The sequence below is a fragment of the Biomphalaria glabrata genome, chromosome 3, assembly GCF_947242115.1.
Source record: "Biomphalaria glabrata chromosome 3, xgBioGlab47.1, whole genome shotgun sequence".
Classification (NCBI taxonomy): Eukaryota; Metazoa; Mollusca; class Gastropoda; family Planorbidae; genus Biomphalaria; species Biomphalaria glabrata.
In genome coordinates this window covers 52,358,725-52,384,623 of record NC_074713.1, presented here as the reverse complement: position 1 = coordinate 52,384,623, position 25,899 = coordinate 52,358,725, and the positions used below count along the sequence as shown (strand labels likewise).

Below are 25,899 nucleotides of genomic sequence, written 5' to 3'. Positions count from 1 at the left end.
TTGGTTGTCCACCTGCCGTGAGGTAACTCTGCAGTAAAAACACTTGGAGTAGATGTGGGAAAGGGGGGGGGGGAGGCTACCTGTGCGGTGTATTTGGCGGCTGGGTGGGGGGGTTGGGCGTGATCAATTGGTGTGCCCTTTGTTTCAGACCAGGAGGCCCACCACTGACATGACTTATTAATAATGAAGCCAGGACAAGTCCACTCCTCACCCCTCCCTGTCTCAGGTAACTTTTTTTTTTTTTTGGTTTTGTCATACTGGGGCTAAGTCTGCTGTTGATGAGTTGGAACCGGACTACACAGGCATACATACACACACTCACCTACACACACGCATTCCTTACTCGCTCTCTCTCTCTCACACAGTTCGATATTTCCACGTTTAAAACATGAAAGAACAATCCCCTCCTCCCCCCTTATAGACACCACTAACATTATATGTAGGTAAAGAACATTCTATGTAGGTAAAGGAGCTGGGCGAAGCGTGCAAGATAAGGACGGGCCAGGAATGTCTACCGACCCCTCTTACCATTAGACCAGGTCCTGGCCAGAGATACGAGCTTCAAAGGTGACATTTTTAGGTCATGACCTTCTTTCGTGCTTGACCATCATGCAACATTACATGACCTTAAAAGAGCCAATCCCCCCAACCCCCAACCTTTTTTTTTTTTGTTAGTAGGAAAAAGGGAAATAAATATACACTCAAAGATAGATAGTTCCCACTTAGATCTAGTTTTAAAAACACGAGAAAGAAAAGGAAGGATCGTGGAAAAAAGGACGTGCTATTTAGAAATTAACTATGCTATACTTATATTAAATATTAGGACAAAATATTTACATTAGTAAGTATTCTCTGAATGCGATTCTCATCATGTTATTGCTTTAGAGTTCCAGCAAATATCACATTCCGACATGAAATAAGTTCGGTCAAGAAATATGCTCACGAGAAGCATTAATCAAACCTGCAGTCAAGCCAAAGGTCCTCTCAACTTCGAACTGTAATATTACAGCCCAAAATTAGAATATGACCTTCGGCGAAACGGAGCTGTTGAAATAACCTGGCCTCTGAAAAGCTCTGTCAATAATGACTTGTGGTTGCTGACCTCCCATTAATGAGCTACCTCTGTCACGGGTGACCCCCTAGTAGATGGCTAGATAGCGCGGTCTAACCTGGGATGACCTCGGTACCGCTAGCCGAGCGGCTTTTGTCACACTCCTTGGACGGTCGGACACTATTTTTTTTTCTATTCTTTTGTGTGATAGGAAAGTATTTCATTTTTTTTTTTTTTTAGATGCTGGGAAAATGTTCCGTGGCGGGCCTTAAGGTGGGGGACACGGAGGGCGCTGATATGAAAGTTTATATACCGTACCACATTCCAAGCATTAGGGCCCTCTTTTATGTTAGCGCCCGCAGAGCTGAATGGGGCGAGGGCTTTGACAATTGACCACAAGCAATTTTCCGCTTTCTGTCCTGGCAACAGTTATATCCCCCCCCCTCCCGCTAACTTTTCCACCCCCTTTCCCAAGTGCGCCAGTCAAGCGCGACGTGATTTGCTCCGGCGCTCACGTAGAGATAAGCTTTAGCCTGATTATCTTTGAGTATCTTGAAGTAGACTACATTATAATGAGCTACACACACACACATATAGACATGTCCTTTTTTCCCCCTCCCCTATTGTGATACAGTTTCAGTTAATAGAATTAGCCCTGGCCACGGGAATGTGTAGCTAGGAACTAGAACTCGGAGGTGGGGGGGGGGGGGGGTTTCGGAAAACATGGAAACTTTCATCCCTGGACAGTTGTCACTTTACATTGGCCAGTTGCGTCTTGACACCATCCATCTTCATGATTCGCTTTTTCAAAACTTTTCAACAACCTGTATTATACTTCCTTCATTTATTGATCAAAGCAGTTTAAAAAAAAACAGCTTACATTATATTTGTATAACGATTGTTTAGTGTACTTGATTTATATTCATTTTCCAACATACTTTTATTGTGACGATTAAAACATTATATATTTGTTTTTTTCCTTATGTGGGTATTATAAACATACTGAATTAACGAGGTACAATGGCCAGAGAGCTTCCTGCATTGATCTCCTCCCAAGACGTTCACACGCCTTGACCACGGAAACTTGGAGCCCACGGGAAGAAAAAACTTCAGTCGGCCTAATATTTCATCACTGGTCATCTTTTATTAGGCTTGGACAAATAAAGGGAGGGGATTCTTTGAAAGGGGCGCTAACTTTGGAGAGCGGGCTGCAGGTAGTGTCCCCCTTGTTAACGTCACAGCAGGTTAGTGAGCAGTCAAGCGAGAATCGGTTTCTGCTGGCTCGTCCTTCATACAAAAATGTCATAATGGAAGGGGTTGAAGTGATCCAGTTTCAAACCCCACAGTTAAAGGGGGGACAAAAAGACTTGGTAGAACTAGGAAATTGTTTGCAAAATGTGTTTCTGGTCGGCGAGTGTATAGAGCGCAGTGTATAAGTTTTGGGCCTTAGATTGACAAGAGCTTCTGTTGGATCACTTTGCTTGTCTTGGCTACCTAGAAGGGGGCTCGAGGTTCGACACCCGACTCGGGCAGAGTTGCGTTTACTGAACGCTTAAAGGCAGCACGGAAAACCAACTCCTAGATACCCCCTCCCCCCCACTGGTCCACAAATGAGATTGGACCATAGCGCTCTGAGCTAAGCTTGAAAGTAGCGCTATATAAAAGCTATAATAATAATAATAATAATAATAATCACTTATTGATGCACAATTGTAATTGGATAACAGCTCCAGCTGAACAGATCGACAAGAAACAATCAAAAGATAGAAGAACATCTTCAACAGCTAGAATAACTTCAACCACGCACATAATCATCAGCAACCACGAACATAATCATCAGCAACCACGAACATAATCATCGGCAACCACGAACAATATCATCTGCAACCACGCACATTATCATCAGCAACCACGAACATAATCAACTGCAACCACGAACATAATCATCAGCAACCACGGAACATTATCATTAACAACAGTCTCACCAACAATAAAAATAAAAGCAAAAAATCAATAAATAAAATCTGAATGGATCATTTTCGTAGCTTTTATATTTCGTAACCCTGCGCTAGTTCAGTTCAGTGTGAACAAATTGAGAGCAAGTCTGAACGTTCTGTGAGACTGAACTGAACTACTTACATCGTCCTGCCTACACACCTATTTGAACAGCGATACTCAAGTGACCAGGAGAAAGAGAGAAGGGGGGATAAAGTTATATTTGTCAGGTAATTTATGTGACCGCTGCCCAGTGACTGGGAAAAGGGGGGGGGGTAGAATGTATGGGAAAAAAATGTTGACATAGAAAAAGGAAGGGGGTATATTGGGGGCGGGGCATCTTGAGGTCAGTGACTTAAGGGATATATTCATTCCTTTAACTGGTTGCCAACAAAGCTTTTATGTCATGTGTCTTATGGCTTGTGTCATGTGTCTTAAGTCTTGTGTCATGTGTCTTATGCATTTTAACCTTTGAGTTATGTGTGCACTTAGGACACGTGCTGCACTATTGAGTTTGTTCCACCTCGATAAGCCGCCAATCATCATCATCGAAGGGGGAATTATCATTCTAAAGTTAATCGCAGTAATCTGCTCTTTCTTTATAAATATTAGATGCAGTACCTGTGTAAAAGAAGAGAAAGCGATATTGAAAAATATGGGAGAGACCAATCGTTATAATAGGCCCTCAGCGCTGACCCGCGACGTCGCAATCTGTGGGCAGTTTAGACCAGTAGCTCGTTCTACGTCACGGGTCTGACGTCACGACCCGTGGCGTGGCAATGAGCTGTTGGATCAAACTGTCCACAGGTTGCGGCGTCCGCAGGTCAGTGTTGAAGCCTTCTGTGTGCGATTTGGTCTCGCATGAACTCGACACTCCGCCGTTTGAGTTTAGGCAGCTCTTTGTGTTGCACATCTCTCGTGCTGTTTGCCGTAACGTACACGCAGACGATCACAACAGTTCATTAGCCTATGTGGAAATGCTAAGTTGATGTTATTGGTTACAGACGATCTGATATTGCAATCTGACTCCCCCCCAGCTGATGGGTACATTATTATAAAACAACAGCCCTTGGGTGAAATGTTGGCCCAGATAATGAGATAAAGTCTTGCCTCCGTTCTCTCTGTATTCAGATGTGAGCAATAAAATGAAAGAAAGTATTAACTGGCAATAAAATAAAAACGAAAGCATTAACCGGCAATAAAAGGTCCAATGTTGACCACACACGAATACCACGACCTGGGGATGACTTCTCACTTCTAGACGCTTCTGTGTAAGTCTGTTCAAACAGGGGGGGGGGGGGGGGCTAATACATATGCATGCGTTTCATGAGTGGGCGTGGCTACTGGACGCCTGGTTGGAGGCTTGAGTTCTACATGAGAACTACACAGAAGTTACACAGTCCACTTGAAAGAATCGTACTTTGTATTTCTTTAAAGAAAAAAACAACAAATTTCAAAGATACATTTTTAAGTGCCTGTACTTATGTTGGAGGATTAGAACGTAGAGTCCAGGACATCAAAGGGAAGAGAGTTAACTTCTAAGGTCACTTCCTGACTACTGACCCGGCGGGTGTGTGTGTGGGGGGGGGGTAAATAGCGTACCTTTCCCCGCATCATTAATCTCTCTGTCGTGACCCCGGTCCAGTATGGTCATTTCGTTGACCCCACGTTACCTTTTTTTAACATTCCACCATGCGTGTCCTGAGAATTTGTTTTTTTTATTACCAAGTGATAGATGTCCATTTCTTATGGGTGAATGGATTGGTTGAACGATCAAGTAGAGGTAGAGATAGACAGAAAGTCAGAGACACTGACAGCTTGTTTAGATGTATGTCTTTCTCCAGGAGAAAAGAGAGAGAGATGATTGTTGAAACTGTAAAATCGAATGGTTTTCACATATTGACCAAACACAGTTTTTTTTTGTTTTTTGTTTTGTTTTTGGCAACTGTGGTCTCGATGTAGGGACTTTAACTGTATGAGACCGTTCACTTAAGTCCCTATTAGTTAGTAGCAAATACAAAAAATTATAAAAAAAAAAACATGTATATATAGCATTCTGGCTAAAACTGTTACTTGAGGAATGCCTCATCTCATTCCCCCCCCCCCCCATTTAAATCCATGACTGTTTTGAAGCCCCCCTTTCCCTCCAGTTAAAGCGCAATATTACTACCGACCACTTTCTTGAAGATTGGCTCTCACGCGTAAGTCACCCCCCCTCTCTCCCTCTCTTTCACACACACACACAGCCCCCGCCTCCTTTCCCTTCCCACCCGCACACTGTGTGGGAGCATTGCCAGTGTCTGCGATGTGGTACATTGGTGGGGGGGGGGGAGTATAACTAACTGTAATGTATTCTCCTCTACTTCAGATTCAGTTTTATAAAAAAAAAAACGGACTTCCGGTCATCGTGCAATGAGAAGAGCTTTAGAGAAGAGTGCAGGGGAGGTGAAGGCTGGATGTACATCAGAGATGAGACTGACTGAAGTGTCTGATGACCAGAGATTTAGCATTGGGGTGGGTGGGGGGGGGGGGGGAGGAAGGAGTTTCTTAAACCTAACCTACTAACCAATTGGTAGATAAAGTAGCCCTCCGTTAGTACTTAGACAACAAGTGCAAGGGGTAGATTTTAATTGTTGTTTAGTTTGAACTTTTGGTTTCGTTTTTTTTTTTTTTTATTGACAATGTGTTTCTTTGTTGTTCTGTCCTAGTGGTGCTGGTTACTATGGTTACAGTGAAGGGATTATGAAAGTGACATAATGTGGTCTCATAACTTTAACACCAGAGGGGAGAGGAGGGGAGGGGGTGGCAGTGAGAGAGAGAGAGAGGGCTACTAACCCCGAGGGTATCTGAGGCCACGCCATAGGACGGGAGCTGATGGATCCAGTGAGGCGCAGGGCGGGGGATGGCCTCTCGCGCGGTGGCTGGCCGGTTGGTCTGTCCAAGGGGTCCAGGCATGTCAGTTGCTAGCCAGCGCTAAAACTCGACCTGTGATGCCCCCCCTCTCCCTCTCTCTCTCTCGTTTTTTTAGTTCCCCGCACGTTTTTTTCCCCTCCCTCCCACCCCTCGTGTGAATACTTTATGTTTTTTTTGTGTGCGTGTATTCCCTTCCCCCACATTGAGTAGTACTATCAGTTGGCTAGTGGCGTCGTGCAGTGCTAATGTTATGTGAACTCGGGAGAACACTGTCACTAGGAGACTCTTGGCTATTTCCACAACTGTTTGTTAACTATTTCAACAAATATTGTGTTTGTAACTCAGTTACAACATTTTTTTTTTTTTGTTGTAATTATTTTTAACTGTAACTTCTGACGATTTTTTTGTTTTTTACTATTTTCATGTGTGTTTTGAACTTGGAACTTTCGTTATTGAGTAAAACCTTGTTGCGCCTCATTACGTTTCTAATCGGACATGATTCTCTGATAACATTCATGGTGTTGGATATCTGATACGTACATCGCGTTAATTGGATGACTCTGGTAGCATTAGATGCACGCTGGATCTGGACACCGTTGGGCTTACCTGTGCTGGTCAAGCGGATGTTTAGTTTTTTTCTGTTGCGATATTCCCTTGTGCGCCGGTGATTTGATTAGTTCGGTTTGTTGATATTCTTGCTTGCTGCCGTGTGCAAGTCACGTGACATGGAGGAGTAGAATTGTCTCGTGGTGATAGTAAGTACATGTGTCTTGGATTGTTGCGTGTGTGTGTGGGGGTGGGTGAGACGGGAGGACGGGTGGAGTGATTGGAAGAGAGTTCGAGATAATGTACTTAGTACTTAGTTGTATTCTCTTCTCTCTCTCTTCACACTCACCACCTCCCTCCTCTCTCTCTCTCGCTTTACATCGTGTGTGTGTGTGTGACAGTTTCTGTATAAGCTGCACACCATTCTCATAAGCTGAGAAACCTTTTCTCTCTCTCTCTTTCGCTCTCTTTTCTTCTTTCTTTCGTTTTTCCTTGTTTCCATCTTTCTTTTCTTTCTTCTCCCCTCTTCTTTCTTTCTTTAGTTCTTTCTTATTTCATTTTCTTCCTTTTGTTTTGTTTTATGTTTTGCTTTGCATTGTTCTTGTATTGGAAAGTCTGTGACTGATGGCTAGCAAGGTCTATGTACACTAGCCAGTCGTGTAGAGAAATCGTTGGATCAAAATAAATAGTTTACCGTTTCAACTTGTATCCACGCTCTTTAGTTTTCTTTGTATCCACCCCCACCCCCTTTTTTTTTGTTGTAATCTCCCGAGTGATGGACCCCCAACTTTTCCCCCCCCCCCCCAAAGTAGAGACATTACTAGCTATCAACCTGCATGTTTTCCACCCTATATGTAGTAAAGTCGATGTTTAGTGGGTGCTGCATGGTCTCAGTGTTCAGTGTTGCACCAGCTGGCCAGTGGTGTGCCTGACCAGATCACGTGTGTCTGGTTGGTCATTTTGTCTAAAGCTTGTCGCTATCTCAAACTTCTAAATGTTGTGTTTTTTGTTTTTTTTTTCAATTAGATATAAAATAAAACTTCAATCTATAGTACAAGAAAAAAAAAGTTACACAATTAATTTGTTTTAATTCTTTTCGTTCTTTTTAATGAGTATTTCGTTGATGAAGGGACACAACTGGCCAGTCACTGTAGCCCCCAATGTTCACTTCTAGGGAGTAGATGAAAGCAGTGGCGTAGCAACCATGGCTCGAAAAAGACCGTGCCCATGACCAATAAGGGCCCACAGGGGCTATTGAAAGATACGTGTTTATTACGTATAAAATTCAAGTACCGGGTTTTGAGTGTCTTCTAAGAAGTCATCACTAAGTCTAGTGTCATGAGACTGTTAGGTCCTAATTTTAAACACATACATTGAGTTGTATTTTTTTAATACACTAAGTATGATTTTATTAGATTACTGTCAGACCCAACCTTCAAGTTTCTTGGGGAAGGGAGGGGGAACTTACATTTTCTTGAACCCGGGCCTACTGGTGGGTTTTTTGCTACGCCACTGGATGGAATTAAAATGTTGCTTGTACAGCTAGATAAAAACTGTTTTTGTGTTTGTCCGCCACTGCTGTCTTCCTTCTCGCTCTCCACCAAGGGCGCCCTCCTAACTCCCCTGGTGCCGGGGCGCTGTCATTAAAGCCTGCATGTCTTTGGTTTTCTCCACAGTGGCCTATGACGGAGACCTCTGGTGCATGGGCGCACCGAAAAGTTTGTTTCTGTTGCGGACAATGTACACCTATCTGGAACAAGGTTTGTCTTCTTGCCAGCAAGCACAATTTAAAAACCAAAATATTTAGTAGAGAGATGAAAAAAAAAAAAAACAAGTTTGGCACACCATGCGGCTATAGCGATTTGTAGACACAATATAGCCAGCGCCAAATCTGTACAGCTCTTGTATGCTTCATTTATGTAACTATAGTTTCTATATCTATATACAGAATATATATATATACTATTTTGTATCATTATTTTATTGAATGTATCCACATAGTGTACACGTATCCATTGATCTTGTTGCTTCTTGTTTGTTCAATTTATTTGCTTTTTTCCCCTCAAATTATTGCTGTTGTATTTATAAAATGTGTAATAGTCTAGTCTTGTACAGACTTTCTACTTGCATAGCAGACTCCGTATCATCCCCACACTTCTCGAATGAACGTAACAACTTTGGTGTACTCTCTGACAAATAAATACCGCCATTATGCTTATAGCTAGTACTCATATTTATAGTTGGTTTTGTTTTGTTTTTTTTACTGAAATAATTATGTAATTAAAAAAAAAAAAGATTATACAACACACACACTGACATCGTGACTCGCTACGTTCTGGTTATCACGTGACAGTTTTGATTTGATTTCTTATTATTGTGTTTGGTCGATATAATACTTTCTTCATCCTCATCTGTTCTAGTGTTGGGACGGGGGGTGGGGGGGGGTGGAGGTACTTTTTTTTTTTTTTTTTTTTGTAAACAATAACACTGTAATATTAGTTTCAAGTTATGGACCAAGTGAATTAACAATTAGTAGCATAAGTGACGCAATCTCTGTACGTCGTATTGTCGCCTGTGTCTCTGTATGTTGGATTGTCACGGGTGTGAGTGATCAGCTGTTCCAATGTCTGCACATACGCCCCACCCGAAATTTAAAACAAAAACAAACTGTAATGGCTGCTCCATTTTGATCAGACTCCATGTTGTTTCTGTTCACCGGGCAGAGATTTGAATTTGGTGTTCGACGTTTTGGTGAGTGAAATTCGTAGCTATCACAACACAGCGAACACCAGCCCCCACAAAAACTGGCAACAGAATTTGTTTGAGTTCATTTCTTTATAAAAATCGTTACCCGTACAGAGAACAAAAAATACAAGATGAAAAATGAAACATTCGAATCAATAAATATGTCCAATGAGATAGTCTTAAACTCCATACACCTAAACTTTATTGACCTAAACTCCATACACCTTAACTCTATTGACCTAAACTCCATACACCTAAACTCTATTGACCTAAACTCCATACACCTAAACTCTATTGACCTAAACTCCATACACCTAAACTCTATCGACCTAAACTCCATAGACCTAAATCCCATCAACCTAAACTCCACATATCCGTTGCCACGCTACAAAGTGACATTCAACAAAAGCTCTTCACCAACATTGCGTGGTCAATTTGTAAACATGGATCTTCGGTTTGTGTGACCTAAAAGTAAACTAATCTTACGTCATCATTAGGTGTTGACATCTACATATTCATATAGTCATTTAACAAGAGCATCTTTTAACAACAATTTGTATAATCTACACTTACAGAGTATGTGGTCCTATAATGATAGTCCAATATGTGTACAAAGTTATTTGTGCAAATGGACTCAAATAATTTCTTTTAATTATATGTATTATTAGGGTTAGTTTAAATTTAGATACTAATAATATATCTGTACTATCTTTGATGAAATTTGTTTATTTATAATGAATATTGGGGGCTTTGAACTCGTTACGTTGAGCTATTGTTTTGAAAATTATTTATTATTCAGGGGAAAGAACAAAAACAAATACATATATATTGCATAATGGTAATAATGAGTTCAGTGCCCCTGTTTTCAGATGACTCACTTGCCTCTGTTACAGTGTGACTCTGCCAAATTAAACAGTGTTGTGTTTTTTTTCTTCTCTTCTTTCCAGTGGAGAAGGAGAGGGACCTGCTTGTATGTGGAGATTGTCAGACCAGCTTCGCCCTACAGGACATTGTCCTCTTCATCAAGCACAAGAAGCTGTGCTGTGACAAGGAAAATGTGGACACGGTGGACGGCCGCTGCCGGAAGCCTGGCGGTGGAGGCAGCAACAACAACAACGAACCCGGCGAGCAGAGGGGCGAAGGGGGCGCCGACCAGGAGAACGAGGACGCCTCCAAGTCGTCCTCCCGGCGAGAGGAGGGCGACCTGGACGACGAGGACTTGGAGTCTGACCAGGAGGACAGTGAGGAGGAAGAGGACAGTGTTGCTATGGATACCTCAGGATATAGTTTGGTCAACGGCGAGGCACAGGACACCAAGCTGAAGAGGAGACATCGAGAGGACAGGTCCTCGAGGACACCGCTTCGCCCAAAGCAGGTTGCTGATGCCGAGTCCAACACCACACATTCAGGTAAGGGGTACACTTTTTTTTCTTTTAGCGCTTTGATATGTCACATCCACCTTTCACCTCCAACGCAGAGAACAACAGAATGTAATCAGGCGTATTCAATTTAATGTCAACCAAAATAAAGTTTATTCATTGCATAGCATCTGTTTAAAAAGTTCACAAATGATGCTATTCAACAAATGAACATAAAAAAAAAAAAACTTCAAATGTCTATTGTTTTCGAGAAGTCATCTAACTAATTTCTTGGCTTCGCCTCATTGCAATGGCGTGGAGCAGGGAGGCAGGCTCTGGTTCGTTCTGTTTGTAGAAATCATGAGACATTCAAAGATTGACATCAATACTAACAAGACAAGGAATAGAGTTCGAACTTGTTGACTTGTTTTTGTTTAGAAACATGTTTCTTATCTGATGTCGTCCCATCCCGCACCCCTTCTCAAACGGCCACACTTTGCTGGGTTTTTTTATGATTTAAAATGCACATGCAGAGCATTCATGTCCAGAAATGAAGCCCCCCCCCCCCCTCGCTCTCCTCCTACCCAATGTAACGGAAGACAAGTGCCCCGATTGAAATAATTTCGGACTGCCCATTCATCACCAGTCTTTGGTTTACTTTTTTTTTTTTTTTTTTTGTAATTATACCAATCCCGTCGACTGACCCGATGGACAGCCCCCCCAGGTTAAATTTGCTTTAACGATATTGACCTTTCGGTGATGGTCAACTACGTTCCCGCTGACCCAGTGGACTGACTTTCATTAACACATGTCCACTAGCGGTCAACCCATGGTTAATTATTTTGCTCTTCCTCATTTGTGTATCACTACTATTTTAGTCAATATGGGAAATGTTAATTGAATGACTTTCATATGTGTAGTATGGAGATCTCCATCAATAGCCTCCCTTAGTAGAACATTTTTTAAAGTGAAAAAATAAGTAATTATGTTTGTGCATATATGTGCGTACGTAATACTTAAATAAAAAAATAAAGGTGTTGTGAAGGAGAGGCTGAAATCTGATTGTTGGTTAACGATGGAAACGTGACAAGTAGACTCTTCAGCTGCAGTAGTGGGTCCCACTGCGGAGCCGCTAATGTCGATAACTTTTTAACTTTGAGTTTAAGTATCTTTTAGAAACGCCTTTGCAGGCGATGCCACCTCTGTAAGTCTTGTGAAACGTGGTTCTGACGCAATGCTCTCGTCATTGTTCAAATACTGGAGATGTGTTGGTCAGACCCTTCTAACCATTGGTCAGTTTCGATTTGGAGATGTGTTGGTCAGCCTTTACTGTCCATTGGTCAGTTTCGATTTGCAGTTTCACTTTTGGTCACTTTATCGAACGGGCGATTCTGCATAAATTTTGGTCAGTCCTGGACTGACTGCGTCAACAAGCTTGGGCGAATCCCCACCATACCACCCCCTCCTCCTCAGACATCGCCTGCTAAGTTGGACTGCTCACGGACAGTCACACACACACACTCATTGCCACACATCGTCATTTTCTGCCACTAGCCTCCTGAAAGGACCGGCCATTGGCCAACATAAATAAATCTCGTAATGGCCTCCATTTCCTCCCACCTCCTTTGACCCGTCCTCTACCATCTTTCACCCTACCCCCCCCTTTTTTTTTTTTTATTCCACCCCAAATCGCATCAGTCCCGCGGTACTTTATCGAGCCGCACAGTCTCCAGGCGTCCGATGGGCGCCTGGTTGACCAATGGAGAGTCTGTGTTGCCACATCCACCATCAACCCATTTTCTCTTGTTACTTGTTCTGCAGAAATTTGCCTTTTTTTTTTTTAAAAATCTTCTCTTACTCTCTTTCCCTCTCACTCTCTCTTTCTACACACACACACACACACACACTTTTGTATTTACTTCTTAATGTAAAACACACACACACACACACTCATTCAAGCACACAATCATACCCACGCGTTACACGTCTAATTAAATATAGCGACCAGTAATTAAGTTTGATCTGTCGTTTCAGAAGACAACAACACCGGATCATTTATGCATCTCTCTCCCTCTCTCTCTCTCTCTCTCTCTCTCTCTCTCTCTCTCTCTCTCTGTGTAGTGGGAGGGGGCACCTATGCATTCATTTGAAGTTATGTTCTTATTGGAAGGGTTTGGTCATATTATCTAAACTGTTAGTAATATTTAAATGTATTTCGCGTACGCTTAAGCATTTTTTTTTCTTTAAAACTGTATTCTACTCCCGCCCCCCCCCCCCCAGCCCGCCCGAGTCCATCTTCTTGTCTGCACAGAATTACCGGGTTGAATCTCCAGCACTGGGCAGGAATGAATTTGAATCTATATTTAGTGTTTAAGTGTCATGTCACAATATCCTCTCGTTGGAGTGTAGGCATTGTGCCATCTGGACACTCGTCTGGACTTGACTAGACTTGAACCTACTTCAAAATTACACACACATTTCTCTCATCGCCTTTTATTCCAGGCCAAGATCCAATTTCATCGACTCCCCTTCCCCACCGACTTCACCTACCCCCCCCCCCCCCCCAAAAAAAAAAAGGGTGGGGGTTGTCGCTGACGACATGGGTAACTTCCATATGTGTCACCATTGTGGCTGCAAGTGAGAGTGAAGCAGCCCGAGCCAACCATCAGCACGTTAACAGGATTACAGTGTCCAATATAGACGGACGTCTTGTCAAGAGTAGGGGTTCACTTTCTCTCACATCTTAACTGGACCTTCTTTTTTTTTTTTTCTTGGCCGACTGCCCCCCTCCCCCTCCCCAAACCGTTAACGAATCACTCGAAGGAGAGAGGAGGGAAGCGGAGAAATATTTTGAAAAAGGGATGAAATAACTTTTCCTGGTATTGGACTAGAATTGTCAAGAGTGACCGGCCTTCTTAGTCTGAAGTCTTTTGGAGAAGAAACTAAACTTTAATTTTATTCATGCTGCTTCAATATCTTAATCTCTTTGGCCGACGTCCTTTCTTTCTTTCTTTTCCAGTTTCAACTAAACTTTCCCCGTTCCTCACATACCAACACCCCCCTCCCCCCGCCCCCAAGCTTTTTTTTTCTCCCCTCTAAACTTTAATGACGTTGTATATTTTCGATTTACTTTCTCGTTTCAAAATCTCCATTTGGTCTTAGGTTTCTCCACCGTCTTGTCAGGACGCCATCTTGTCTGTGTGTCGTCTGCCACGCCATATTTCTTTTTTTTTAAATTCCCGTTCTTGGGCTTGCGTCTGAATGGAATTATTAAAATGGACTTTACAGGTTCCGGAACTGGTGACCGATCTTCTGATGCCATCTCCCCGGCTGTCAGGCCCATCTTAAAACTAACTCTAATCCTCTTGCCAGATTGCACATCGCCATCCTCGGGATAAAGGACCACAATGCATATATTGGGATTGTGCCATTTCTTTTTCTTGCTGCCGCTGCAGATAAGGACTTGGGGGCGGGAGAATAAAAAAAAAAAGGTGAGGGCTTTGGAGAAGAAATTTGCCAATCTGGTCATTTCGGCTGTTTTCAAATACGATCTTCGAATACACCCGGGCTATTGGTGCTGATTAGTGTGCGTTTTTTGTTTGTTTGTTTCTTTGCTTGCTTTACTAAAGCATATTAGTTTCATAATAATATGATCTTATGATATCGAAGTGGAGTTGGTGTTTGTTGCAATATCATTGTACGTGGTGGTTAAAAGTTTTAAGTAGATATGACAATACAAACCATTTTTGTTTCATTTTTGGTGAACGGTGTTTTGAATAGCACTTTTTTATATTATTATTCAAGACTAAGTGTGCCTATGAATACCTTATCATTTAAACTGCCACCATCGTCATCTCTCTCGTTCTTTTTTTTCCCTCACCAGTCTGTGTGTGTGTATGTGTGTGTTCCATTTCCTCGCCCCCCACTCCCACCCACCCCCACCCCCACTCTGAGTAGAGAAAACGATTTGAGCCACGGAAGGGTGAGGTACGGGTGGAACCGGGGGTCCACAGTTACGTATGTTGGCAAGCCAGTACGATAACAGATGTGTTTTGTGGATGGGCCAAACTTTTGGCATCCTCTTGACTCATGTCTGCCCACAGGGTAGAAGTGTTGATTGCTGCTGGTGGAGGGGGGGGAGGAAGAAAGGTAGTGCTGTCGTAACCTCATTTTCTCATCTCCCCAGCCCCCCCCCCCTCTGTGAAGTTGTAAGCATTCTTGCCCTGGTCTTCCTCCTATTGGCCATCACGATGTTTGACTGTAATTTTGGAACATTTAGTAGCACAGACTTATGAAGTGAAAAAAGGGGAGCGATTGAACTCTGGTGGATCTGTCAGAATGGTTTGGTCCAAAAGTGGTTGTTTAAATACTTCCGTCAAAGATTTCAACATGTTGGTGGTTAGAATATAGTACAAGTACTAGGTCTTAAGGAGAAGACCTCATTGCACAGACTTAGGCTGAGAGTTAATCTCTTTAGCAGTAAGATTCTCTTTGACCCATGCTAGTGACTAGTGGGTTTTTTTCGTAAACCTTATAGAAAGATGCCAGACTTTTACTACTGCATGTGACTAGAGGCCTGTACTTTACGGTATGTGAATAGAGCGGGTGGGTGTGTGTGGGGGGGGGGAAGCAGGAATCCAGCTCTACCGTCTGCTTGTGCAACATTTTCTTTTTCCTGAGCGTGACCTTACGTTAGTGTTGCTGCTCCTCTGGTTGTGGTTAGCTGCCTCCATCCCCCACCATGTGGCCTCGCTTGACCTCAGATAACTCTTGCATCTTGTCTGCCTCCTCCACCTCCGTACCCTGCTCGTCACGCATTATGTGCACAAGCTAGGAAGTAGTTCCTAACGCCATAACTTGGTCCACCATCACTCGCCTCCTTCTGACACCATTCTTATCCTTTGGGGGGGGGGGAGGTGGGGGGAGAAAGAGATTCCAGAAAGTTGGAACCTAATGTATAACCTTGGTTCACCACAAGTGGGGGGGGGGGCTTGAAGAGCCGATTTGGTGGAGGGGGGTAGGGGGGTAGGTGGCTTTCTTGCCACCTGGTCAGTTAGGGTGAGTAAATATAAGCAGAGATTGTAAGTGGGCTTAGAGATTGTTTGAAAGTGCTTGGACAGCCTAGATGAAGTAGCACGGACTGGTCTGGAATGGGGGGTTTTATGTTTCCCAAAATGTCCGTTTCACGAGCCTTCATTAGAGCCAGGTGTAGGACGTGGTCATAAACTCGACTGACCCAAGATGAAAAACGTTTTTTTTTTTTTTAAATTGAGCAAATGAAGACGATGAGTGGATGGCCAGTTTACTTCCGGCGTCAACGTCTTAACACACCGAGATATCAAGTAGAACAGCTTGGTGTAGATCCAATGAGGTATTGAGATATAACCAGACCACGAATAATGTATTCTTACATTGATTGGAGTTTTACTAAAGGTTTCGTTTCCGTTCCCTCCTTGTTAACACTTACTGAGGCTGTAGAATTGTCGAATGACCAATGGCTAGTAAGGTGGCTGACGTCACTGGGTATCCCGTGTCCGGCAAATGTTCACTTCTCCGATTGGTTTTTCCTGGCATGAAACTGTCGCTGACCTCCGCTGACCTGGCCTAAGATGACCAGTTGTCCACTTTAAACTTCACACATGGTTTGGGCGATGTTGGTGGTCTTGTTTAACTTACGCTTTCTGAGTTCCTCCCCCCTTTCCAGTTCCAGTCTCTGGGTCCATGAACTCAATTCCAGAAACTACATTTAGTTTGGGATGGAGTTCGTAGCATCCAAGTTCAGTGCTGTGAGTTGAATTTAATTCTCTTGTAGCAAATTTTATTACACAAATTAATGAAAAGCCAACACTTACTCCCCCTACCCCTTCCCCAAAGTTGTTGTTTTTTATAATAGCATTTAGATCTGGATCTAAATATCAATTTCACAACTGAAAGGAATCGATTTCTTTAGTCACCTACAAATTCTAAGAAAAAATAATTTTGTATGTGTGTGTCTGGGCCAAGGGAAAGGGTTAAAGTTTCCAATGCACACTAATACATGACAACATTCCAATAGGGACAGAACATCCAAACTCTAGTTTTTATTGTTATTTGTATCTGATGTTGTTTTTTTTTTTTATTCGTGATGGTATTTCGTTCAGTTTTATTTCCGGTAAAGATCTAAGTTTTTTTTTTAGTAGGTGCTGCTGGAGACATTCAAAGGTTTTAGTGTTTTTTAATGACAGGGCTGGTCAGTTGGGGAGGGGGCGGGCTAGTTTGAGCGTGGCCACGTCGAGTGTACAGGTCATCGTCCTAACCGTTCTGGTCAGGCTGTACTCAATATAGGTCATGGGCTACGAGCGCGCGCACAGCCACTGGTATTTGTACAGTAAGGGTCTTGTGGTGATCTACAAGATGATGCAACCATCAGAGGTCTTGACAGTTTACAAGGGCATTGTACCATGGAACTTATTTTCAGGATCTTATCTTCACGTTTGTTCTCATGATTTGATAAGAACACAAAAATATGGTACGCTTGAGTTTTCACTGGCCTGCATCTACTGTAGAATTGAGTCTCATTTAGTGTTGTGTGTTTAAAGAGATGACTAGATCACAGCATTGGACAAAACAATGGAATTGTCCTTAGATAACAGTGTTGGAATTGTCCTTAGTGTTGGAATGTCCTTAGATAACAGTGTTGGAATTGTCCTTAGTGTTGGAATGTCCTCAGATAACAGTTGGAATTGTCCTTAGATAACAGTGTTGCAATTGTCCTTTGATAAGTGTTGCAATAGTCCTTTGATAACAGTGTTGGAATAGTCCTTAGATAACAGTGTTGGAATTGTCCTCAGATAACTGTTGGAATTGTCCTTAGATAACTGTTGGAATTGCCCTTAGTGTTGAAATCGTCCTTGTTGAAATTGTCATTAGATAACAGTGTTGGAATTGTAGATGTCCTGAGATACAGCACTATACATGGCAGTATTTGAGCATGCCCTTGCAACAGTGTTGGGTCACGTTGTTACGTTACTAGACCAGTGTTTAATTAGCAGTATTGGTCGTGTCCATAAACAACAAACAGCCCATAGACAGCAGTACTGGCCGCATGTATTCAGATGTTGTAATCATTCGAATGTTTACTGACCATCACAAGTTACTGTTTAGTGGACACACCGTGGAATGAGTTCTTTCAGGCAAGATGGCGATTTGGGTTAATCAGTGGCCAGCTACAATATTGGTTTTCTTTTTTCCGCCCCGCGGTCCCCCCCCCCACACACACACACGCTGCCCTCACAACGTTGCGTGCACGTGAACACCAATTGATGACCGACTGGGCGATCGTTAATTTCTCCACAACTCACAGAACAACAAAAAAAAAAAAAAAAAAGATGGCTTCTTGTTGACGCGGACTATGTGGATGACCAGAAGGTCCGGAGAGTCTCTGGTGTTGAGGGAAATTGTATGTCCAGTTAATACCTGGAGGATTTTTTTTCTCTTTGATTGACAGCTTTGTCTTGACCTACATTGATGTACGTAAAGTGTGTGTGTGTGTAACAGGAGGAGAGAGAGAGAGAGAATTGTTAGAGTATTCTTGATTGTAATTTAACCTATAGAGTGCATTCTTGTGTCAGTTTTATGTGGAAGAAAATATTGGAAATGGGACATACATCTATTTATATACTACACTGTAGGAAAAGGGGAATAACTTGTCTTTTTCTTCTAATTCCTTAACACAGAATAGTAAGAGACAGTTGTGATATAGGAGTAGAGCTGGGTAGACCAATGTCTTAACTATAAGCTTACATGGAAACTGTCATTCTACTTGACCCTCGCCCTCTGGACATTGTGCTCGTCCAGAAACTAGTGTTCAGGACCAATAAAGGACTGCAATCTTTCAACCCAAAAATCGTTGCACACTCTGTCTAATGATTGGTCATATTGGATAGACTTAGCTTCGCGGGATCCCAGACTGGAAATGTCAATGGAGGGATCTACATAGCTAGGACATACATATTCGCTTCCCTGTCTAGATAGAGAGATCAAGAACATTATGGGGACAGGGGAGATAATGCTTATCTTGTTAAATGGAAACAATTATTTTAAAAAAAAAAGGAGTTGTCTCTCCCAGATCTGCTGCATATGCACCGCTTGACTCCAGTGGCGGGAAGATGGTTGATTCTATTACGTTGTCTGCGTTCACGCGTGCTTTTATTATTAGTGTTGCTGTTGGTGCATGATGGCTGTTTGTAAAGTGAATCCGTTAATGTCCGAAAAGTAGTGCCCTTCTGTCAGTGAGCTGTGGTTTGTGTTAAGGGATGGTGGGCTGGAACTAGACTAGATGGCCAGTGTCCCGTCGAAGCCTGACCTGTGCGAAAGTGGGTCACCAAGAAATTGTTGTTTTTTTGTAAAACTAATGATTTTATAGCTCATTAACTTGAGTACTCTCTCTTCAAAGTAATTCAGTCTTGTGTATTGACTAAAATGTGCTGTTAGGTCTGTGGACTGGAGTGACAGGGCATGAGTTTAAATCTCCACGGGTACACGGAGAAGGGTTACTGGCCAAGAGGGTAGATGTGTTTCATCGACACATTCTGTTCTCAGAGCCATCTATGTCTTTATATCTTGTTACATGCATTCTTTCTCTCTCTCTCTCTCTCTCTTTCTCTCTCTCTCTCTCTCTTTCAAATCATTTTTTGTTCGTTCACGTCCGTTATGACTGACTGGTTATGGCTGAAGGCCAAGACTACCTTCATGTTCCCTTCCCCCCCCCCACATACTATTTCTAACCAGGTACTAGAACACCCCCCCCCTGTTTTTCCCCTTCATCTACCATCATCATCGTATCTCTTTTTTTTTTCACACACACACACACACACCAGTGTCTGTATTTGCAATCTGACCTAGGCCCCCCCCCCCCCAATAAGACCAGTTGGCTGGAACTCTGGCAGCCAGAGGCCATCACTGATGCAACGAATGTCAGAGACTTAGCGCTGGGACTTTCAGGCAGAGCTTTTAGACTGTGAGTTCCACCCCCACGCCCTCTCTGCTCAAACTGACGTGGTCTAAAGAAGGCTGCTACTTTTGCCGCGTAACTCACCCATACATCTGTGCGTGTTGGCTGACGTCATGGAGATGGGCCATAACTAACGCAGTGAATGTATATACTTGTTAGTCGATTTCAATCTAAACAAAAATAACCCAAGATTGTTAACCACTTTGAAACATTTATAACCGACAAAAAAGATTATGGTGATCTATTAAACATCTTTTTTTGGTGTTTTTTTTTTTTGGTCATTGAGTTTATCCATGAATTAATTAGTCTAGGTTGTGGTCTTTATTTAAAGTAGTTTTGATTGTACTTGTTGGTGGCGAGTTTGTGCCGTGGTCAGATGAGGGAGGAACAGTTTACTATTCGCTCTATTAACTACTGCCTACACCCTTTTCTCATGCACCCTCCTTCCCCCATTAGTTCTAGAATCAAAAGTAGGGCACCAGTAATGTAGGTTGAGCCCCCCACCACCCCACCCCTCTCCAACCACTGTTCTAACCTGGACTACCCGTACCGTAGCTGTTTATACATTTCATCCCCCGCCTCTAGAGTAACCCATGCAGACAATAGTGGTGTGTAGTCCTGGGGTACTACGAACGCACGACACATACGTACAGCACAGGGCAGAGGTGAGCTATGTCTCCCATAATTTCGTGGGTTTTTTTATGACACGTTACGAGCACACCCCCGCGAGCTGTTTACTCACCTTCATAGCAGGACAGGATTGAAACACTCTCTCTAACCGCATCACATCTTTATTCTCATCACATCTTTATCCTTAGTACATCTTTATCTATCCTAATGGCGTCTATCTTTCCAGTAGTTAGAATGATAGAAGCTCTTCATCAATAGTACCCTTATCTTGAACCATAGATCTACGTATTCCTCATCCAAACGGCATTAGTTCCGCTGTGACGTGAAATCTGAAAATCAACTAGAATTGAATTTCAAAAGCATATTAACGATAACTCTTCAGTAGCGGCGTTCCTTTACAAAAGATATTGCTTCCCCTTCGTATTGTTTCTTTAGAATGTGGAAATTTGATAATAAGGAATTTATATGACAACGACCAAAAAAATCAACTGGCGCAACAAGTTGGACGCTGACTGCTGGATATGATCTATACATATTGACATGCATTAATTTATAGTTGGATATAGACTTGTCTCACTAGATGTACAGACGAGCCCCTGTGGGTGTATAGAATAGAATAGAATATGTAAAAATAAAAGATGTCCAAATAGAAGAAACTCCAGCCAACTACGAGACAAAGTGCTTTAGTTTTTTTTTCCTGAGCCTCGATCAAAGGGAGGAAACTTAATTTTTTATTCTCTTCATACTTGGTGAGGAGAGATGTAGCCGTGTTGGGTATTAAACTTTATCATCCTCTCTCTCTTTCTCTCTCTCCCCCCCCCTCTCTCTCTCTCTCTCTCTTCATGTTGTATAGTTCATTGTATCCCTGTGGATAGGTGTCTAGACTATTGAGTATTTAGACATGCATGTCTCTAGTTCAGTATTCTGATTGTTAGTACCAGAAAGAACTTACAAGCAACTAGCAATGTTTGAACTGAACATCAGGTTTCACTGTTTCAATCTGTCTTCTAAGTTGTTTTGTTTTGTTTTGTTTTATAAGTTCACAATGTTTTGAAAGTCTATTTTCATTCGATATTTGAATGGAATAAATGTCAAAGTATCTTTCTGTTTTTAAAACTAAGGCCACAGTCTGAAGTCTGGTGTGTGTGTGTTTGTATTTCCTGGACGTGGCTTACTTGTAAGTCCCGCCTTCGTTCTCACACCTCCCCCTCTCCGTCCACCCCATCATCCCCCCCCCCCCCAAACACACACGCACATGACCCAAACCTAATGGTGTTACCTGTTATGTGAAAAAAAAAAAAAAAGCCTTTGGTCAAGTGGCTACTACTAAAGAGGTAGAGGTCTTTTCTTGACCGCTTTCGTTCAGTTCATTGACCTGACAAGGCTTTACACCCCTTCCCCCTCCACCCCCCTCCACCCTCATCAATCCTGGCCCTCCAAGTATCTACAACTTAGACGTGAACGAAAACCTTGGAGTCAAAGTGATCCTCCCTGCCGAGTGCGGGAATTAGTTTGAGCGGGGAACTGTTTTTTTTTTTTTTTTTGCTCGTCTTAACTAGCTTGGGTCAATCTTGACATAAAAGGGGAGGGGGGGGACTACCCCCCCCCCTTCACACTCTACCCCCTCTTTCTAGAACAATAATAAACATATTCACACACAGAGAAATAAAGTATGTGTGTAACTCAAAAGAAAACAAATAAAATGCCTCAAAAAAAAAAAAGAAATATGCAGAAATAACTAGACTTCTTCTAAGTCGATGTTTCTTTCGTAGATGTATTTTTTTTCCCTACCATTCGTATTTGCCCGTAATGAAATGCAATATATGACTATTCCTCGTGTGTCATGTCTCCTTCATCGTCCTAAGAAAGGGGACATTATTTAAAACACAACTTCGTGGTAGACGTTCAGATGTTTTAAAAACCCAGTTTCACTACAACACGATTCAGTTTTGTTTGGTTGTTTTTGTTGATGTTGTTTTAAATCTTCACTAAACAGATTCTTTAAAAAAAAAACAAAAAACAACAACAAAAACTTATTTGTAAAAAAAATTCCTCTATAGCAATTCTATTGTCTCTAAGATACTCTATCATGAGTTTTGTCAGTTGTTCTGTTCCGTTCCAACGAGTCTGTTGTTCTGTTCACGAGCATGTCCCTTCACGAGCTTTGACTGAATAAAGATGTATTTATTTACACCGAAATTGTAACTTATTTTAAACTACTCGACTATCTTCACTTTTTTTCTCAGAGCCATATTTTGTGCCTCGTTTCCAGAAGCAAATACCTTTGTCTAAATGCAAAAACGATTTTTTTTAATTCGAAACAAATATTTACTCCTAGGTTCTCTAATCTCCATATATAAAATAAAAATGTAGATTGTTTGTTATTATAAGTTTATGTGTATTAAAATAGGTTGTATATTACTGAATGCTAAGATTTATTTCTTTTTTTTTTTTTTGTCTCCCCCACAGAGCCGTCCAGATTTATCTGTGAGACATGCCGCAGTACGTACACCTCAGCATGGGCGCTGCTCCAGCACGCTCAGAAGGAGCATGGCATGAAGATCTACACCAGCCCCACTTCATCCTCTACGCCCGTACCCATCGCCCCACTAGACCTCGTGGTGCCGTCTTCCTCTCCCAGGTCTGGGCTGGACCACAGGTCCGTGTCCTCGACAGGGAGCGGCGGCTCAGCCTCCCCGTTCCCAGTGCACCCCACAAACCCCTTCTCCGCCACTTTCAGGTTGCCGCTGGACTCTCGCATTGCGCACCCCACGTCCATCAGCCCATTTTCCCGCCCAAACTTCGACTTTGATCTCATCAACGACTATCGAATACGGCCGCAGCTTTTCGGCCATGGTGCGGCCGGCTCATTTGACCGAGCCCGTGCCCACCTGTCGCCGGCCTTTGACGCCAACAACTACGACTACTATTCCATGAGACTGAAACAGCTGGCCAGCTCGCCCATGTCTGCTCAGTCCAAGTCTCCTTTCTCAGCAAACCAATCAACGAACGCCTCTGGGGCGCCCACATCCAAGCCTGGCAGCCCTTCTGGGGAAGCTTCAGCCGGAGCTTCGCCCAAGGGTAGAAATACGTCACCGGTCATGGCCTTGCCCCCGAAGTTGAAAGCTTGCGAATTCTGCGGCAAGTCTTTCCGGTTCCAGAGCAATCTGGTCGTGCATCGGAGGTCGCACACGGGAGAGAAGCCTTACAAGTGTTCACTGTGTCCCCACGCATGCACCCAGCAGAGCAAACTGAAGCGGCATATGAAGACTCACTCCAACAAGGCTGGCGGCGAGACATTGACAGGCGATGCCCTGAAGGTCAAGGAAGAGGACGACGCCGACGATGCGGAAGACGAGGACGACGACGACGACGAGGACGAGGATAACAACGGGGAGGACGATGAGGATGAAGAGGAAGAGCTCGACCTGGAGGACGACGAGAACGAGGAGGAGATGGAGGGCACGAAAAAGGCAACGAAGAAGCAGGGGGAAGAGACCACCCCAGAGCCCGGCGAGATTCGCCACGAGGCCAAGAGGATCAAGCTGGAGAAGCTGGGCGAAGAGAAGGACGAAGAGCCCAGCGACCTGTCCACTAAGACTAAACCAGTGGAGAGCTTGCTAAGTGAAGTCATGAAGAACTCTGTGCTCAACAGCATACCGACCTACACCGAGGCCTTCAAGGCCGCACTCGCCGAGAGCCAAGAAACCAAGGAGGACAAAAGCAGCGACAAGAGTGTCGGGGGCGACGATTCGCCCCGCTCGGGGAGTCCCAAGAGCCCCAGGTGTCGGGTAAAGCGTGAGCTTGAATCCGAGAAAGATTCCGACAAAGATGACCCTAAAGACCGACTCTACAAAGAAATCAGCGCGCTGAAAAGAAACTCTGCTGCTGGTCAGAACTGGACACCTGTTGACCCCGTCATCTTAAGCCGACTACAGTACCCGCTTTTGTACAACCCTGCAGAGAGCTTATTTTTTTCCAACTTCCCCCACCGCTTCCCCGCCAGCCGTGATAGTGTGAACACTGAAGGCCACAACGGCCTCAACCTTAGTCCCACAGTTGCAACCACCAGTAGTGCCTTAAAGAACGACAGTCCGAGTATCCCATCCGTGTATAAGCCCACACTCACCAGCCCACCCAACTTTTCCGCCTCCAACCGCAGGGGGACGTCCAGCGCCAGCAGCAGCCCCACGGGGAGCCTGCTGCTCCCCTCCAACGGTAGCAGCGCCGTCGCGTCCAACAAGAAGGAGAGCCGGCGTAACGACACGTGCGAGTTCTGCGGCAAGGTGTTCAAGAACTGCAGCAACCTGACCGTCCATCGGAGGTCTCACACGGGAGAGAAGCCTTACAAGTGCAGCCTGTGCAGCTACGCCTGTGCCCAGTCCAGCAAGCTCACGCGCCACATGAAGACTCACGGCCGCCTCGGGAAGGACGTGTACACTTGCAAATTCTGCAATATGCCGTTCTCCGTGCCCAGCACCCTGGAGAAGCATATGAGGAAGTGCGTCGAGAACCGAAACGCCAGGCTCCTTGCTGCTGACACCGGGGACCTGAGCTCAGAGTCGAACGGAGAAGTTAGCCGGCAGTCCGATTCCACCTCCGGGGTGTATTGACAGTGTGTGGACTCTGAAGGGAGACTCACTACAGCATAATGATTCTTTCTTTTTTGTTGTTTTACTCACGTGTTAGCAGTTGTTGTTGCTCTGTTTCAAGAAACTTTATGACACCCTCCGAAAACCTCCCTCCCCCCCCCAACTCCCACACACCCCCTCCTCCCCTCCTGCAGCCTCTTTACAGTACTCACGAAGAGTATGGTGTGGGGGGGTTGGACCTGAATCTCTTGTTGACACAATGCATCGGGAGGGAGAGGCGGCGGTTGCAGTGTATATAGTAACGCCACCCAGAGACTACTGTTGTGTGACCTTTCACCTCATTCGATGATGCAAGTTTTTTTTTTCTCTCTCTTTATTTTTGTCGCGGACAAATATTTTTGTATACATACATAGATACTACTATTCTATATATAGATTAAACATTTATATATATATATTTGTTACCTAGCAACATGGTCTGTGACAAACAGATGACACGTTGACCCTGTGTGTGAGTGCCACTAACAATGTGTGTGTGTGTGTGTGTGTTAATACTTTTTTCCCCAAATCAGTGCCATATTATGTTACGCTGTAGTCTACTGAGGCTTACATTAGCTATGGCTAGAAATATTTTTTTTAATTAACCTTTTTTTTTTCTGCATTTTATTTGGGTTACAAATGAACATTGTGTGTTTTAGTTGGGGTTTTTTCTTCATCAAAGCCTATGTGTGTTAGTTGGGTTTTTTTTCTTCATCAAAGCCTATGTGTGTTAGTTGGGTTTTTTTTCTTCATCAAAGCCTATGTGTGTTAGTTGGGTTTTTATTTTTCATCTAAACTTGTGTGACGACAAGCTGTTAGTTTTTTTTTTTTGTTTTGTTTCATTCTGTGTTTGTAGGAGCTATCAAAATTGTGCTGCAGTGGCGGACTGTCTGAGGGGACCCACGAGCGTCCACTTTTTAGCTTGACCTGAACTAATGACCACACTGACCACGAATCCCGTTCTATGGGGTGTCCGGGACAATTTTTTTTTTGTATCACGTGCCATATAAACTACTCTATAGTAAAGGAGTCTCCCTC

General features: G+C 43.4%; 1 protein-coding gene across 2 annotated transcripts in view; it reads left to right on the top strand.

Moving 5' to 3' along the window:
* The window catches only part of LOC106080292 (B-cell lymphoma/leukemia 11A-like), a 96,592-nt gene extending 71,515 nt beyond the window's left edge, over positions 1–25,077 (top strand). Inside the window, exons 2-4 of one of the 2 annotated variants that reach the window (XM_056022596.1) lie at positions 8,182–8,265; positions 10,198–10,659; positions 22,700–25,077. In XM_056022596.1, the coding sequence (XP_055878571.1) occupies positions 8,182–8,265; positions 10,198–10,659; positions 22,700–24,843 (2,690 nt within the window). In that variant the 3' untranslated portion in view covers positions 24,844–25,077. The remainder of the gene's footprint in view (positions 1–8,181; positions 8,266–10,197; positions 10,660–22,699) is intronic. The other variant, XM_013241632.2, reaches the window with a different exon arrangement.
* Positions 25,078–25,899: the final 822 nt, after the last annotated feature.